At 35.3% G+C, this 17,066-nt stretch overlaps 2 protein-coding genes across 5 annotated transcripts in view; one reads left to right on the forward strand and one right to left on the reverse strand.

The window, feature by feature from the left end:
* The window catches only part of LOC113236344 (putative oxidoreductase GLYR1 homolog), a 96,132-nt gene extending 88,762 nt beyond the window's left edge, over positions 1 to 7,370 (reverse strand). For all 4 annotated transcript variants that reach the window (XM_026472381.1, XM_026472382.1, XM_026472380.1 and 1 more), the window contains exons 1-4: positions 7,336 to 7,370; positions 7,210 to 7,246; positions 6,777 to 6,859; positions 2,148 to 2,274 (exon numbers count right to left, since the gene is read on the reverse strand). In XM_026472381.1, coding sequence (XP_026328166.1) covers positions 2,148 to 2,274; positions 6,777 to 6,859; positions 7,210 to 7,246; positions 7,336 to 7,370 — 282 coding nt within the window. The remainder of the gene's footprint in view (positions 1 to 2,147; positions 2,275 to 6,776; positions 6,860 to 7,209; positions 7,247 to 7,335) is intronic.
* Positions 7,371 to 7,648: 278 nt separating this feature from the next.
* The window catches only part of LOC113236314, an 18,555-nt gene continuing 9,137 nt past the window's right edge, over positions 7,649 to 17,066 (forward strand). Inside the window, exons 1-8 of the mRNA XM_026472327.1 lie at positions 7,649 to 7,828; positions 7,982 to 8,440; positions 9,258 to 9,424; positions 10,601 to 10,701; positions 11,020 to 11,144; positions 12,079 to 12,341; positions 13,179 to 13,339; positions 15,543 to 15,726. Coding sequence (XP_026328112.1) covers positions 7,714 to 7,828; positions 7,982 to 8,440; positions 9,258 to 9,424; positions 10,601 to 10,701; positions 11,020 to 11,144; positions 12,079 to 12,341; positions 13,179 to 13,339; positions 15,543 to 15,726 — 1,575 coding nt within the window. The 5' untranslated portion in view covers positions 7,649 to 7,713. The remainder of the gene's footprint in view (positions 7,829 to 7,981; positions 8,441 to 9,257; positions 9,425 to 10,600; positions 10,702 to 11,019; positions 11,145 to 12,078; positions 12,342 to 13,178; positions 13,340 to 15,542; positions 15,727 to 17,066) is intronic.

Raw genomic sequence — 17,066 nt, forward strand, 5'->3', positions numbered from 1 at the left:
CCGAAGGTTGAGAACCTTCTTCGACGTGCAGGTTTCGTCACATGACTTTTTTCTTCACCGAAAAGCCAACGGGTCTACCAACGAGCTCAGCATCCTGGTAGTCAAATTGTCCGACCGAATTAGGAACAGTGATCTGCGCTCCAAAAACACGAATCATGTGGACAACAAACTAAAATGGGACTGGGCAGGTCACGTCTGCCGCATGTCTAATGAGTCGTGGGCGAAAGTCACCACAGAATGGATCCTCAAAGATAGAAAACGACCAATCGGCAGGCCAAAGCGTTGATAGAGAGACGAGCTAGACGCGCACCTAAAGGGCTGGACCACTTTGGCGCAAAACAGAGAGGTGTGGAGAGAGGGGAGGGAGACCTTTGCTCAACAGTGGGACAGTATAGGCTTTAAAAACAAGAAAGCTCATGGTAAATATCAAATTCAATTTCGCACACAAGTTCCGAGAAACTCAGAGGTGCGGGCCCGGATTCGAAACTACGGCCTCTTTGAGATATAAAACCATTAGCTTACCACGGCTTTTTACTATTATTCATAATTCCTTTTAACTGAAATGTAATTAAGTAATATTTTTGGTGGCCGAACGGTTTGCATTGTGAGCGCTTGATGAAGAGGTCCCGAGATCGACATTGAGTAGGACCAATTTAGGAAATGGACTTCTTAGAACAAGTTTTTGTAGAAATTGTTCTGATGGGTGTTCTAAGTAAAGGCCTTGGATTGATTTCTATTGGTCATAGTATAGGCAGTTAACTAGTTAAGACCGGGTAATTGATGTGATTATTAAGCACATTATTATTGTTTTCTTCTTTCTCAGCCTCTTGGCTGGTTTGAACCAACTTACGGACCGAAATCAAGTAAATGCTGTACGGCGTGACTGACCCATTATTAATTATTATTATCACCAGTTATTATTATTATGTGCCCTTTTCTCAGCCTTTTGGCTGGTTTTAACTGCATTTACGGACCGAAATCAAATAAATGCAGTGAGTGCCATTTTTCACTAAGCGGCTAGCCACGAGCGACTGCAGTCTAGTTAGCGATTCTAGGGGCTAGTTTTATTTACTTCAGGGTCGCGGCCGCGTCAATGGGTATGGTAGAATGAGTTATTTTAAAAGACAAAGAGTTACGCGCAGTCAGGCGCCCGCGACTCGCCGCTTAGTGTAATGGTGTGTACAGATGTGATGAGAGCCTATTTTTCTGCTAACTGCATGAGCTTTCTGACAATTCTGCCGTCTGCTAACTAAAAAGGCGGCTAAGCGACAAAATTATTTTTTCAGATATCATAAAAAAACCATAACCCACTTTTAGAATATTGAAAATGTTTAATGATATTTCAGCTGCGCATCGTTAGGGTAAGTTCCAATAAGTCAAAACCCGTTAACTAATTTTGGTTGTTATTAAAAGAGAATTTTGTACTCTTATCTTTTGCTATTTAAAACAGATATTTACCCATTTGTCACTTAGCTGCGTTTTGTTTAATGGACGGTAGAAACTGAAAATTACAGCTTTTTACAGTGTTTTATTAAACACAAATAATTTGAGGTTATCGAGATTTGGGATAACGCCTGTTGTGCAAAGGACAATAGGGATAATTCCTATATATAAGGATTTCATATCGCACATGAAACTCAAAAATGGTGGAATTGAAATAAATCGATGAACATTTCTGTTTATATTCTCGTTTATAAGAAGATAGCTGAATATTACGTATAAATAAAAATAATCCCATTATTCGCAATAAGATCTTCTTAATACTTCTTAATTTTGAGTTACGACAGCATTTGATATCCTGTGCGATTTCAAATGCTGTATGTAAATGTTATATTTATTCTTAAACTGCCTCCGTGGCCGAACGGTTACCATGCCGGACTGCCACGCAGAGGTCCCAGGTTCGATTCCCGGGCCGGGAGAAATGTTTGTATGGCTTACATTTATTTTTCTCGTGAGTTTGGGTGTAATTTGTGGTTGTCTATGTGTGTGTCCATGGCACCCGCGACACAGGGTTTCCCTAGTGCGGGGCTATGTTGAGTGTGTGCGTTATTTATTTATTTATTTATTATTATTTATTATTTATCGCCAAATTTTGAGTTCTGCATATGTACTAATTTATTATTATTATTGTAGTCATGAAGTCTTACCTCTGGATTAACGATGAAATCTTCAATCTGGGCCACGGCCTCCTTGAAAGCTGCGGTCTTGCAAGACTTGATCAGAGTCTCCTTGAACTCGTTGTACGGCTTGATGTTGTGGTCCTCAATCCACGCGCTGGTGGAAATACGCTTCATGTACTTTCTACTCCAAGGCCCAATCACATTTTTATCATATGAAGTTAGTGCATATATATATATATATTTATTTAATATCGTGATGTGTTTTTACTACCATGATAGTCATATTATTCTTGATACAAGATCGACCAACACAAAGAATAACTTTTTTTATAAAAAACAAAACCGACCTAAATAAGTTCGTGGAACTACATTTATTTGCGAAGTTTTAAGTTTGATTGAAATAGCTTACCGGAAAGTAAGCGAAACCCGATATCCAACCCATAGTTTGCAACCCTTACAGGTGTAATATTTTTATATAGGATCAATACTGAGGTATACATTGTTTCCAACAAAAAAGAATCATCTAATCGGTTCATAATTAAATGAATTATCAAGTTATCGCGTAATATACATACACAAAAAAATACAGTCAAGAACCTCCTCCTTTTTTTAAAGTCGGTTAAAAATCTTTTAACTCACTTTTAACCAATTATTAATGGTAGAGACCAATACTGAGGTACCATCTTTCCAACAAAAAAAAAGAATTATCAAAATCGGTTTACAAATGAGTTATCGGGTAACATACATAAAAAAATACAATCGAATTTAGGGTCGTGTTCCAGAACTCTACTCAATGCTCAAGTCAGGATTTGAGTATGATTTAAAGCACTAGAAATCATACGCAAGTCCTTACCATTAGGGTCGTATTTCCAGTGCTTGAAATCATACTCCAGTCTGCTGAAATCCTGACTTGAGCATTGAGTAGAGTTCTGGAATACGACCCTTAGAACCTCCACTGTCTGTCTGTTGCCATGCCAGGGCCACGGCTCCTGTCAACAATATTACCACAGCTTTTGACAACAGACGCTGGTTCTAATAGTCAGATTGGAAGAATTTTTCTTTGTGTAGTGCAATCTTTATATTAATAAACAATAATGTATTAATTTTATAGAATGCGGATTTCGTGAATACTAAATAGAACGGAAGTTAATTTTGTCACTCAGGACCCCATAGTACAGTTACCGTCAATATTATCAGTGAATTGAAAAACACCTGAACTGGTTAACAAATTGAATATCGTGACAAGGATCTTAAGCTGCTCTTTTGATCGTAACTGAAATTGAAAGTGCAGATAAAAAGGCATTAAGATAAGTCTGCCAGACGCACTATTTGAGATCAGATCTCTAAATCATATGATTCTTTTACATCATAATTAAACTGGAATATCAGATTGTTACGCATTTGACCATAACACATTTTTGGATGAATTAGAGATAGATGATAAGTAAACCACGTCATGTGATCTAACAGTGTAATATCACTTATATTTATAATTTCACTCATAAATAGTATTATAATTTACATCCAAGCCATTTAGAATTTACAAGTTTTTTTTATCTGCCTCTGTGGTCGAACGGTTACCATGCTGGTCTGCCAGCCAGAGGTCCCGGTTTCGATTTCCGGGCCGGGTGAAATATTTGTACGGCCTACATTTATTTATCTCCTGAGTTTGGTTGTCTATGTGTGTATCCATGGCATTCGCAACACAAGATTTCCCTGGTGCACTATGAGTGTGTGCATTAAGAAAAAATAAAAAAAAAGTGTGAGACATTTATCTATATTTTCGTCTACATCATCGTCAACCCTTATATATTCCATTACTAGGCGCGGGTCTCTTCTAACCACCACGCTGACCCAATACGGGTTGACTTTAGACATTTTCCAATGATTATGTACTTTCAAGGTTCACAATCGTCAAGATTTTATCAGTCTGATTAGCTTGGGGTACTGCAATGTGCTTAATTTAAGAATCAATTAAGATGCAGCCGTTTTCCAGCTTGACTACTACTGCAGATCCCAATGCATATTCCAAGGGGAGAGTTATCAACTTCATATTGATTGCATTGTGTTACAGAGTGAACTTATATTTTATATAAATAAAACTAAAATAATGGCTTCTGAAAAAAAATTATAGCATGTAAGAATGCGTACTTGAAATCGATGGAAATTTGAACAAGTAAAAAAGAGTTTGTGTACCTGGGATGCATGGTTATAAGGGACGGTAAATGTAAGAGACATTGAAAGAAGTAAATAAAAAAGGGAAATGCGGTGAACGAGGACGTAAAGGGAATGACGAGCAGCCAGTCTATATCTGAGAAAGCACGAATGGCGGATCACAGTGATTCAAAATTCATTCTTGTAACAACTTTATAACCTGTGTATCACAAAGAAATAAAAGATTTGATTTGATTTGAATGGCAGTACATAATGTTGTGTTGGTTCCAACGCTATTGTAAGGGAGTGAGTGTTGGGTGTGGCAGAAGAAGCATGACAATAGAGTGAATGCAGTTGAATAGAGATCCTTCAGAAGAATATGTGCTGTGCGGCTGTATGACAGAGTGAAGAATCTGTGAGTGCTGTGATCCGTGAAAAATGGTTTGAAAAAGGATGTGACAAAAATAGAAAACGCTATGCTGTTTGGGCACATGGAGCGGATGAATGAACGTAGTTTAGCGAAAGAAATATATAGAGCTAACGTAGAAGGAATCTTTAGAAGAGGACGGCCACAAAGAACATTCTCTGACCAAATTGAGAGTGTACTTAAAAAGTCTAAAGTGCGTAATGAGAAGAATAAGAGTGTTTGTAAGGATCGTGCTAAGTGGCGATCGACAGTCTCTGCCTACCCCAATGGGAATGTAAGGGCGTGATTACATAAATAAATAAACAAATATTAAAAAAGATAGGAACAAATACGAAAGTACATTTAGTGTGGGGTGAACAATCTGGAGGTACAAGTAGAAAAATAAATTTAGCGTGGAGGGGCACTTAAAGACAGTATTGAAATTGACCAGCTGTTGAGCAATCTAGGAAGTGCTATCTCCTGCTTCACACAGAGGCGAAAACTGATGATAATGACGATACGCGTACACCCATGGCTTGTTTATTCCAGCCAGGTTTATTCCAACTAGTACTTTCAAAGATCTTTTTTATGAATACTAATAAATACACAAATAGTGTTAAACTGTATTCACATGCATAACATTATGTTAGATCACATTGTAAGTACATAGTTTGTTGTCTAGGTCAGCAAGTGCCACTTGACTGCTCTCTGAACTAAACTGCTGATATGTAATTGGTTAAAATAGTGAAATACAAAATGAGTACAATTAATATTTTGCATAATATTTGAAATACACTCATATATTTTCTTATGCATTTTGTAAATACAAAATGAAAAAAAAAATCTTCAAAATCAAATTAGGAACCCTTGTAGTTTTTTCTTGTCTCTATATCACAGACATGAATGCATTCTTCCAATTCAAGGGCTACGCTGAATAAGCATGTATAATATATAATAAATGCTAAATAATACAGGTTTATTAGGGCCATCGAATTATGCTTTAGAGAATTATGTTTAAACAAATAGTATACTTACAGCAATAAAAACTGTGATAATAAATAAAAAACAAACATACATCTGTCTATCAGAAATGAAATGCATGTATGTATAACATACTAATGCAAAAAATTTTGTTTGAAGTATTTTCAAAAGTAGAATTTAACTAAGTTTGAACCATCTCGTGTTAGGATTGGAACAAGCGAGAATATGTTCTGCATTTGTCTTCTATATGGATTGTTTTGTACATCTCTGTGAAATAATACTTAAGCTTGTATTATTTTTCATAATAATATACATTCAAGATCCAGTAACACTACCCCTATTCAAGTTGTCCTACAACAGGACTTGGAAGATATTCCTTCCTAATCAATGATGTAAAATTGAGTTATGATATACATCGCCTGGGTCACTCACACAGTGGACACAGAGTAATGGACATTGCTTTAATGGATGTCACAAAAATACTATATCAAAAAGGGAAAGGGCAATGAAAACAATCCAGAAAGTAATTTCAGGCATCAGCTACATTTTTTTGACAAACTTGACAATTTGCTCAGGAAGTGTGAAACATGAAGTATGGCATTGACACCAAGAATCTGGCGGAATTCAGGGCAGTCTAGTGCCATTTTGACAAAACCTCACTCGGTTTACTTTTTAGTGAGCGTGTCATAAATTAGCAAAACAAAATTATGGTACAAATGCTAATATAGAAAACATCTAGATGCGACTTCTGCAGACCATATATTGGTGGCATGTGTTATGGATGAATAGGACAGAAGATACTTTCTTTTTTAGTTCGCCGTGTATTGGGGAAAATATTTATTATGAAATCTAGACTGCAATGAACCATAACAAGGAGTTATTCTAGTGAATTACTAGTTTAAATTATGCCATATTATATAGTTGAATGTTTAAAATATAGAAAAGTAACTTATTTAAATATACAATACTAGTTATATTCACATGAAGCATCAAAACAACAATATAGGTTCTAAATATAACCTTACTGAGTTTATTTTCAACTACCATTGAACACATAGTATATCACATAAAGTCTAGGACCTTAAAGAGTAGATTTGTATTATGAATATACTTACTAGTTATTAGTACCAAAGAAGTAAATGCACTGCATATTAGTGGCTTTCTTTGGTGGCTTCAACTCAGGTGTGGGAATAGCTACCTGGAACCCACCAGTGAACAAATATTAGGTTATCAATCAATAGGTAGTACTTACCCTAAAGTATTTTGGTAACCAGGTTACTTATAACTTTGTGTTTTTTTTTACATGTTCTTAATGTTGTTATGTGTCTAAAATCTTCGTAGAAAGCGTCATAGCGTCCCTTAGCGTCCTGACACGTAATAAAGAGTACATTTCCCGCCCATAATATTTGTCTATACTATACAAACTTTATCAACAAATGAAACTTCGGCCTGCATGTTTACAAAGCTCAACATGTATTTCTCGACATAGATGGCAGGAAATGCTTTCATGACTTTTTATTCCGAAGTGGATAATAGCAAGCTGCTTACCCGGCCGGGCCACGGGCTGAAACCCTTCATTTTCGCCCTGAAACAAACACACCACGTACGTTATACATACTTCAAATTAATCAACACTAAAAACACTACATTTTACAATCACTTTCAGCTACATACCAAACCAGATCACCAAGTTTATATCCTTCAGACATGATAAACGTCCTCTGCGTTCACGAATGCACGACGAACTGAACCAAAGACAAAATACAAACAGAAATAGATCTTTACAAGAGACAAGAGAGTTAATCTTTTTTTAAGTATGGTAGCTATGAGAAACCGTAAACTTTATAAATTTTCGGTCAGAGGAACTGTCAGACTCTCTGACATTATCAGACGCTAATCAACTTACTAAACAGTATGTGTTTAGAGCCTAAGGACACTTTTTGGCTTTTTTTTCTGGCGTTGCCAGCTGTTATTTATGTGTGGAGCCGCCAAAATCAAAAAGCTTTAATTTTGTGATGAATGGACAGTATTTAGACAACAATTTCTATAACAATGTCTAAAAGATTTATATTTCCCCAACAAAACGGGGAAAGGAAAAAAGCAAAACTTGATTTTTCAATTTCCGATCACAACTTCCCTTTGAGTCAGAACTCTGGGCCTAGCAAAGGTAAATAAATAATTTTCATTATTTCACAACTTCTGACGAGAGCTTTTAATGTTACTTTTACATTGTTTTGCAAGTTACAATTGAATTGTATGTAAATAAACAAGTACAATTTTAGGTTATGTTTTGACTTAAACTTATTGTTTTTTTCGTCAGAATCCAATCAAGCAGACACTTGGGGTGACGATAATGATGATGAAATCCTTCTACTGGCTAGCCAAGCTTGTGAACAAGCGTGCAACGACGATACTAGTATATTACCTGACTATTCATTATGTATGCAACCGGCTACCACAAGCACTCAGTTTGACCCAGGCCCCAGTACGTCTAAAGCCTCATTTATGTTCAAGAAACCCAGTGCAGTCCCTTCTAATATTGTATCAACAAACTTAAAAGATAAACTTAGTAGGATATCATCTCCACTACCAGGTATATCATCGAAAGTAACAACCAAAGTAACTGAAGTGAACATATCTGATGATCTAATATTCAATGATAAGGTGTACAAAGGCGATGCCGATTATGTTTATAAACAACTGCTGCAATTTCAAGAGGAGAATGCCAAATTAAAGTCAGAAAATGGAAAATTATTGGAAAAATGTGTTACTAAGGAAGGTAAGGTTAATCAGAACTCATAACTTTTTATTCTGGTTTCATCTTGTCATAAGTCAATTGTCCATAAAGAAAGAGGTAGTGGCAAATTGATCCACAAAGCAAAAACCATATTGAAGATTTTTCACATCTCAACGGTCCTTCACCTTCTAAGTGAGTAGTTGAAGTAAGTTGCACAGCAAATAGGACCAGATGCTTATCTACATACACATTGCATTTCTTTTTATGGAATTCAATTTCTCCTTTTGTTTTAGTCTTTTTCAGTTTTTGGTGTACTTCCAGTTACTCATTAAATATATAACATCTATATAGCCACATATTGAATGTTAAGTACGAATCAAATATTACTTTAGGAAAGTTTCAAAATGTTGTTACATATTACTTATTTTCTAAACTTATTGGATAAATAAGCGTCCTTCTCTAAAATGACCAATCTATTCCTTCATAGGCTATATGTCTCAGCAACTACAGGTGTAAAATCAATCAGACTTACAAAAATTCTGATGTTCCTGACTTCTATTTAGTATCGGTAGAGCTCTGTAAAAAAGTTTGTCCAGGGAAGTACTGCCACATTACCTATTTTTGCTGCCGAGCTCCTGCCCCTAAGATCTTTGCGATTTAAAGCTCTGAGTAGCACTGCAACTGTTATGGATAGGTGTGTCGCTTACGACGACTTGTTCGTCCCGTCTCTGGGTATTGTAAAAAAAATATACTGGTTGTAGTGGGTAGTTGGACACAACTGACTTGTCTTAATACCATCTACAAGAGCTGATATTTGTAACTGATAACAGTAATCTGTACTACATTTTAACAATTTCAGGAGAAGCATCAATACTTCGCACTCAGCTAAAAACATGCCAAGCGACAGTAGACAATGCTCGTTTAGAGCGCATCAAAGCGCAGGAAAAAGCACAGATGGAGTGGATGGAGAAGCTGACTGCTTCTAATGGACAAGTGCATGATTTGAGGACACAGCTCGACTTTAAGGTTTGTTTAATATCTCCGTTTACAAAAGTCCATTAGTAATTTTATAAATGATGTTTTTTTAAACAGGAAGTATGATTATGCTACAAACACCCTTATATCCCTTTGTATATATATAGTTTGAGTTAGGTAAATGTAATTCAAAGCTATTTTTTAATGAAATGTACTGGGAGACACAAAAATGCTTTTACAAAAAGAAAAGAGAATTGAAAAGGAATGTAATAGTAGCCGCTATGAAAATAATTTTAAATAATATAAAAAACTCCTTTGGTACAGTAGTACAAGTTATAATTATTTAAATCCTTTATTTATTGAGTAATAACAAGACAACATGGAAAGTAATTGTTTTAATCAAAATAAGTTTTTTTTTATATCATTCATAATCAACTAATGTAAATAATAATTCAAACAAAATACCTAAGTTTACACACATCAGTTTTAACAAAATTATAACTAGTACAAACATGTAAATTTATATAATTATTACAAAATTGGACAAAAAAAAGACTTTTCATAATAACAATTGTTGAACATACAAAATCGTCTTCTTTTTACTTAAAGTACCTAATATAATCACAGTTTTTGCTTAATTACAACAAATGGACGGATTTATTTACAAAAACACATTAATTTAAATGTTTTATTTTTCATATTCTTGAGTATTTAATTCAGAAACATTTTAGTTGCTAACAGTACTTAATGCAAATAGACTAGATATATCTGACAAAAAATGTTGATCCAAAATTTATTAAAATCGGGACCATACACTATGGAGCCATAACGAACGGATCCCATTTTTAACCCTTTAAACTTACCCTAAATTAAAACTGTTATAAGAGGAAAATGGATGGAAAGCTTAGTAGAGGAAAACCGAGCATAAATTGCATAGACCTCAGAAATGAAGGCTACATGAGGAGTTACCATTGGAGGTATGAGAAACTCAGAACCTACCTTGACAGGACAATGCCCTTACATGAAACACGTTGCTTTGAAATACTAAGAATTATATTTCCTACGGCCTTTTGTACATACTTTGCAAATTACTTACGCAACATTACAGCGCGTAATCATATTTTGAACAAGTATCATATTTATGCAGTTCACAATTTATATTTAGTCAGCTGTTCATGTAAATGCGTGCTTTATTTTTATATGTTTTATATTTACAATATATTGTAGAACCTGGAAATAATCAGCATAAAGGAAAAGTGCAGGATGCTGGAGTCAAACAAGATCAAACTTACGCAAGTGACAGTTGCAAATAATGACATATCTTCCAGGTACTTATATTTTTTTACACACAATATTAAATGAACCAAAAGCAAATTTTTAGGTACACTATAATTGTGATCCACCTGTAAATGATAATTAAAAAAACAGGACAATACATAGCAATTTATGTTAAATTATCACATGTGCATAATACACTTATTTATTGCAAATTATAATTAATATAAGTGTATTTTGAGAATAGCTTAATTACCTTTATTCTGTTTCAAATTCCTAGCAAATCAAAAACCTAGCAATAATAAGCTGTTGCAGTCTCTAGCAAAATAAATAAATAAGGAATATAACATAATAGCATAATCGTTTTTCAGTCACAAAAACTTGAGTGTTAACGAATCCCTGGCACCGCTAACGAAACGTGTGAAGACAACCTCGATTGCTGCACAGACTGAAGACAAAGCTCACTTTATAAAGCTTAACATGAGCTTCAGATTAGGTATCAAATTTAACATGTTTTTTTATTAAAACGCCGTATTATCTGTCGCAGACGTACTTGGGAGATGCGATTATTATTATACACATTTGAAAAGATATCATCATCAACTATACAATACGTCACACTGCTGTCTCCCCTCAGGCAAGGGTTTATGCCACAGTCCGCCACACTCGATGGCCCAATGCGGGTTGAGGACTGCATTTTCCAAAGATTTGCGAACCTTCTTCGACGCACAGGTTTCCTCACTACGTATTTCCTTTACTGAAAAGCTCATGGTAAATTTCAAATTAAAAGACTTTTACCGAATTTGCATGGAGTAATATATTTCCAGAAAAATTTTACCAGCCTCAAATTCTTTAATTATGGATGTAAGCTTGAATTAAAGAGCTTAGCAGAATAATAATAATATTACGACCTGCATTTTATGATATGTTAAATTTATAGCCAGCAACACTGCGATACTAAAAAATTACAAAAAGCAGCAACACTTAAACGCTAAATGATTAAAAAACCCAGTGAGCATATCATTGAAAAAAACCTATCAAAATCTTTTAAAAAATTAGCTCTAGAATTGAATTGCTAGAAGAATGACATTGACATCTGATCTGTCAAAATATTTTTGTGGCATTTGCCACTAGCACACCAGCTAAAAAATTACAATAAATTCTTTCTAAGATTTTCTGGAAATTGAGGGATAAAAAATTGTTTTTAATTCAGAATTTCTAGATTTTAAGGGCTCTTTACAAAAAAATCAACTGATAGCCTGGTAAAATTTTCCATTTATTTTAGTACCACTAAGAGGACAACTATTCGCACATAATTTCCGAAAAACTCATAGGTGGGATTCGAACCTACGACCATCTGCTTGAGAAGTGGTAGATCAAACTGTTAGGCCACCACGGCTTCAAGATAAATTTTAGTTTAAAATTTTCAGAACAATCACAACTATCCTCAATATTCCAAGTTCTCCTACAGCCAACAACAGAACACGACTCCCTTTTAGAATACAATGAAAAGCTTCAAAAGCAGACGGACCTATCTCGGCATAAATGTCGCATATACAGTACATTCCACCGAGTTCCCTCGACTCCTGTGGCGTGGAGGGATGTCAACTGCAAAGTGGATTTGAAAGAAGTTTATGAGGAATTGACATTTATTGTCGATGGAGCGGATACAACTAGAAAGAGATTTTCCAAAGTAAGTATATAGACATAGTATATAAGTATATAGACAGGCAACTTTCGATGGTTGTTGTTATGGACCACAAATACAAAGTGAGATTCGATTATATTACTAGACATAAGATTTATAATTGATTGAAAGACATATGATTTTATTGGCTCATTCCGTTACTTAGTTGGCATAATGTTTTGCATGGGGAATTTTTTTTGGTGACCAATCTTTGTATTAATAATTATAATAAACTACTGGAGTAATTTCACATAAATAATTGAATATCACGGTGAAATAGCGTGACATTCAATAAAAAAACTTAAATATGTATAAATGTTTATCATTATTATGAGAATGCATAATCAGCAAATTTTGGAATAGCCAATGGTTACTAAATGGTTAATCCTCACTCTAAAACCTCTGAATAAAGGCAGAAAATCAAAACAAGACAGTTATATTTTTGCTTACATTTACAATACTTTTCTAACTACAGTGCTAGTTACGTATAAAAATATAGAACATAATACACTACTATAATTCATTGACTTTAGAGGGAGGCACTGGTCTGATCTTGATGATTCAATCTACAAGTACTTTATAGTCTACAGTACAGTTTCCCAAAGTTGGTCCCTACCGCCCCAGTGGCGCTGAAGAGTCCTATGGTAGTGTAATTTTTTTGTGTTAAGTTAACATAAAAAATATGTGTTTTCAATAATTGTTTGTAGTGGTGAGCGTTGAAATTCTTTTATCTTGCCTCAGTGAGCGATGGGCCAAAGAGTTTGGGAACTTATGGTCTATAGTCTAAGTATAGTTTACGTTTAACGTAAAATCAGTCTTATACCGTACACGTATTATATCCAGGTGATAACATCAATAAAAACTGTCCTGCGAGGCGTACAGAGTGATCTACAAGCGATATCCCAGAAGATGACGACGGCTTTCCAGAAGGAAATGGACGAGAAGTACATCGATACGACTAACACTTATCACGTTATAGAAGAGCGAGACTTGATAAGTGGCAAGTTAGTATAGACTATTAGCGTGTTATTTTTTTACTGACGATTCTGTAGTGCCTGAACGACGGATCTGAGTAATGAGACATGATGTGGTATCATTCATAGCCAGAAGTTCACCCAATGCGTAACTTGTACCACACACCACGATCTTGTTTTAATCTCCCGCCTTTGACGATGTTGTCTACCCAGTGGCGTAGCGTGGGTGATGCAAAGGGAGCCATGGCCGTGGACGACACACCAAATGGCGACGGCGGCGGGCCCTGATTAGTCAAAAACCTTTTTGTTTTTACTTAAGAGTCTATACAACCTCAAATGACTTAGGTTGATTCTGTATAACAGTGAAACTGTTGAATCAATCACTTATGCAAAAATATTTAGTAAAGCTGAATACTATACAGTGTGAAAACATGGTTCCTAAAAATTTTGATGATAGAAAAAAAACACGAACCTACCTCGCAATAAACATGGGTGACGCAATACTTGACATTTCTCATAGATGGCGCTACGGCTAAAAAGTCGTTGAAAAGACGAAATACAGAGACACCACAACAAACTCACAGAAAAATTCGTGAGGTTCGCTGGTTCGTTCCGTGGCTTAGTTGGTATAGCGTCTGGCACGGTAAGCTAGAAGACGTCGGTTCGAATCCGGCCGGATCGAAGGAATTTTTTCTGAGTGAACGATTTTTGTATTAATTATAACAAACTAGTGGAGTAATTTCACATAAAAAATAATTGAATATCAATTCAATAACAATTTAATTACCTCGCAATTTTACAAGAAAACAGCGGTAAAATTGCGAGGTAATGAAATATTAAACATTAACACATTAAACTTTTTTTTTTTTAATAATAATAACTCACACACTCAACACAGCCCCGCACTAGGGAAACCCTGTGTCGCGGGTGCCATGGACACACACATAGACAATCACAAATTACACCCAAACTCACGAGAGAAATTTCTCCCGGCCCGGGAATCGAACCTGGGACCTCTGCTTGGCAGTCCTCTGAATGGTAACCGTTCGGCCACGGAGGCAGTTAAAATAATTAAAAAAAAAAAGTGTTCATTCAATAAGTACTTTACATTACCATTTTTTTTATATCACCTGAACTAAATAGAACACGTATAGTATACGATATACATTTTTCAAATAGCTTTAATTTCTTTTGTAAAAAAATAAAATCTGAAATAAAGCCAGTGTTCCTGCCACTCGACCCAAAGCAAAATTTGTGTTGGTACGGGAAATATTTGAATTCGGGCAGAAGCGGTATCGACTTTTCAAGTTAGAAAATAAATTCCACTATTTGAGAAAATATTACCATATAATGTAACGACGGCAGGCTAACACAAAAACACAATCGAGCCGAACCTGCCCGAACTAACTACGTAATAGTGAAAGGTTAGCCCCGGGCGGCAGAAGTTATCGCTGCGTCACTGCGTTTACTCATCTCACTGCAAAACGTCATACGTTTAAATAACCACTTCTTGGTCACTATTCGGTCGTCGTTTTACTTCGTCTGTCATCACCTTATCACAAAACGCGTAAGCTTTTATTAATAAATCATCACCATCGCTTTTCCTGAAAATTGCAATATTTGGCCATTCAAGACTAGAGTGGATATAGGCATTTTGTAGACAAACGTGTACCATTGTTTATCACATGATGTGTCTATTTTCTATGTAAAAAAATTATAATTTTGAGGCTTGACCAGGGTTCGAAGTCTTCAATATATTTATTTTCTTTAATAGCTATCCGATAATTATCCATTCCAATTCATAGTTTTACAACAATGAAAAAATTAAATAAACACGAAGAAAAAACTTTGGGAAACCATTAGGTTTGTGACTTTTTAGAAATTACATTCGACACGTATGATTTCGTCTCGGATACAAACACAGGGCACGACATTGCTAGCTGTATCATTTTGTGGTTCTACATTTCATAAAAATTATATCATGGTGTATTTACCAATATAATTATGATGATAGTTATCACTTCGACACCTGATCTAAACGATATTTATAAATGGCATTTGGTCAGTACGGTATTTACCCTGACAAGTGTTGCAAATAATAATAATTTTCAATAAGGCCCGTTTGTCGTGAGATTGTGGTCAAACCTGTACCTTTTTTCGGGATTGGATACCTATATTCATCGGTAGTCTATTGACTGCTGTATTAGTAGAGCCACGCCTTTATTATTTCCAGAGCATTATACAAAGAAGAACAATCTATCCTCGCCCGACGCATGGTCGCCATCTTGCCGTATCTCCTACCCCACGCGAATATGGACGCGAGGACGTTCAGGAGGTTGGACGAGGACACCGGCGGTGAGAGCCGGCGCCACTTGGTGGACATTTTGAACTCGATTTGTGAATTGTTGGATAGTACGGTATGTGTAATTTTTGTATTAATTAGATATAGAAAAATAATCAACCTCACTTTAAATACCTCACTTGACGTGAAGTAACAGTACACTAAATATACTGTACGAAGAAGAAATTTTTTTTTTTTCAAATATTTAAAAAAAAAAGTAAAAAGTAAAAATTTCAGTTGTTATAATTTTACCTTTTTCTTATTTCACTCTCGTTTGATTATTTTATTATTTCATTGAACAGCAATAATGTCTCAAAGCGGTATAAAACAGTGCATTAAATGCAATGAAAACAAATTGAACAGACAATTTTTAGTGTGTGTACTGTGTGAAAGCACATATCACTTAGATTGTACCAGTGTGGCATTCCAACGTTTCTCTATAATGACGTGATGTGATCAATGTTGGTCTAAATTAGGAGTGTTCTCTAATTTATATTGGTCACCAACACACAAAACGAGGTCAAATGAATCTCCAAAGGACCAAGATTATGTTACCCTCCGAAATAGATATAACGCTCAATCACAAAACTCCTTTCAACTCTTATCGGATGACGAAGCGGAGTATTCTTCCTTGCCTGGACCGCCTATCACAATAAATAGTACCTGCCCAGAGATGCGACCTACTAATATCAGCGAAGTGGAGGACCTACAACAACAAATACATAAGTTACAAGAAAAACTACAAACAGCTGAAAATGAAATAGATAATTTGCTATCTGAGAATTATGCAATGTCAAAAAAAAAACGGAGTACGAACGGCGAAATAACTAACTGACACATATTTTGACATTATAATAATTACACAAAAGCGATACACTCTATGTCGCTATATCAGCTGAGGACAAAGTGAATGACGACGACAAGCATTCGAAACTTGTACGTAAAGAGGGTTACATGCCTAGCAAAGAAAGTTTCGTCTACTCACCAACAGATGGGCCCACGGAACGTAAAAGAAAAATCCATATTCTAGGTGACGAACATTTGAAGGGATTATCCGCGGCATTAATAAAATTTAGAAAAGAGAAATGGAATGACGTTTTTGAACCGTCCTCCCTAATTTTAACTGGTGCTACTAGCACTGAAATATTTACAAATTATGAGAATATTGCGACCGATATGTATACTGACGACATTGTGATTTTAGGAAGTGGAAATAATGACAGAGATGTTCACACTTTCCACTCTAACATTTGCATTGCATTAAATAGACTGAAGTCGGTTTCAGTTTTCATAGCACCGTTGAATTATATATAATCCATATTTGAATTGCAAAAAACTGAATCGCAACTTAATATTGTGGACTAAACACTTTAAAAATTGTACTGTAATTCACGTGAACAGTTATAATTATATATA

Source organism: Hyposmocoma kahamanoa, unplaced genomic scaffold (genome assembly GCF_003589595.1).
Source record: "Hyposmocoma kahamanoa isolate Upper Pololo Valley unplaced genomic scaffold, ASM358959v1 91, whole genome shotgun sequence".
Lineage (NCBI taxonomy): Eukaryota > Metazoa > Arthropoda > Insecta > Lepidoptera > Cosmopterigidae > Hyposmocoma > Hyposmocoma kahamanoa.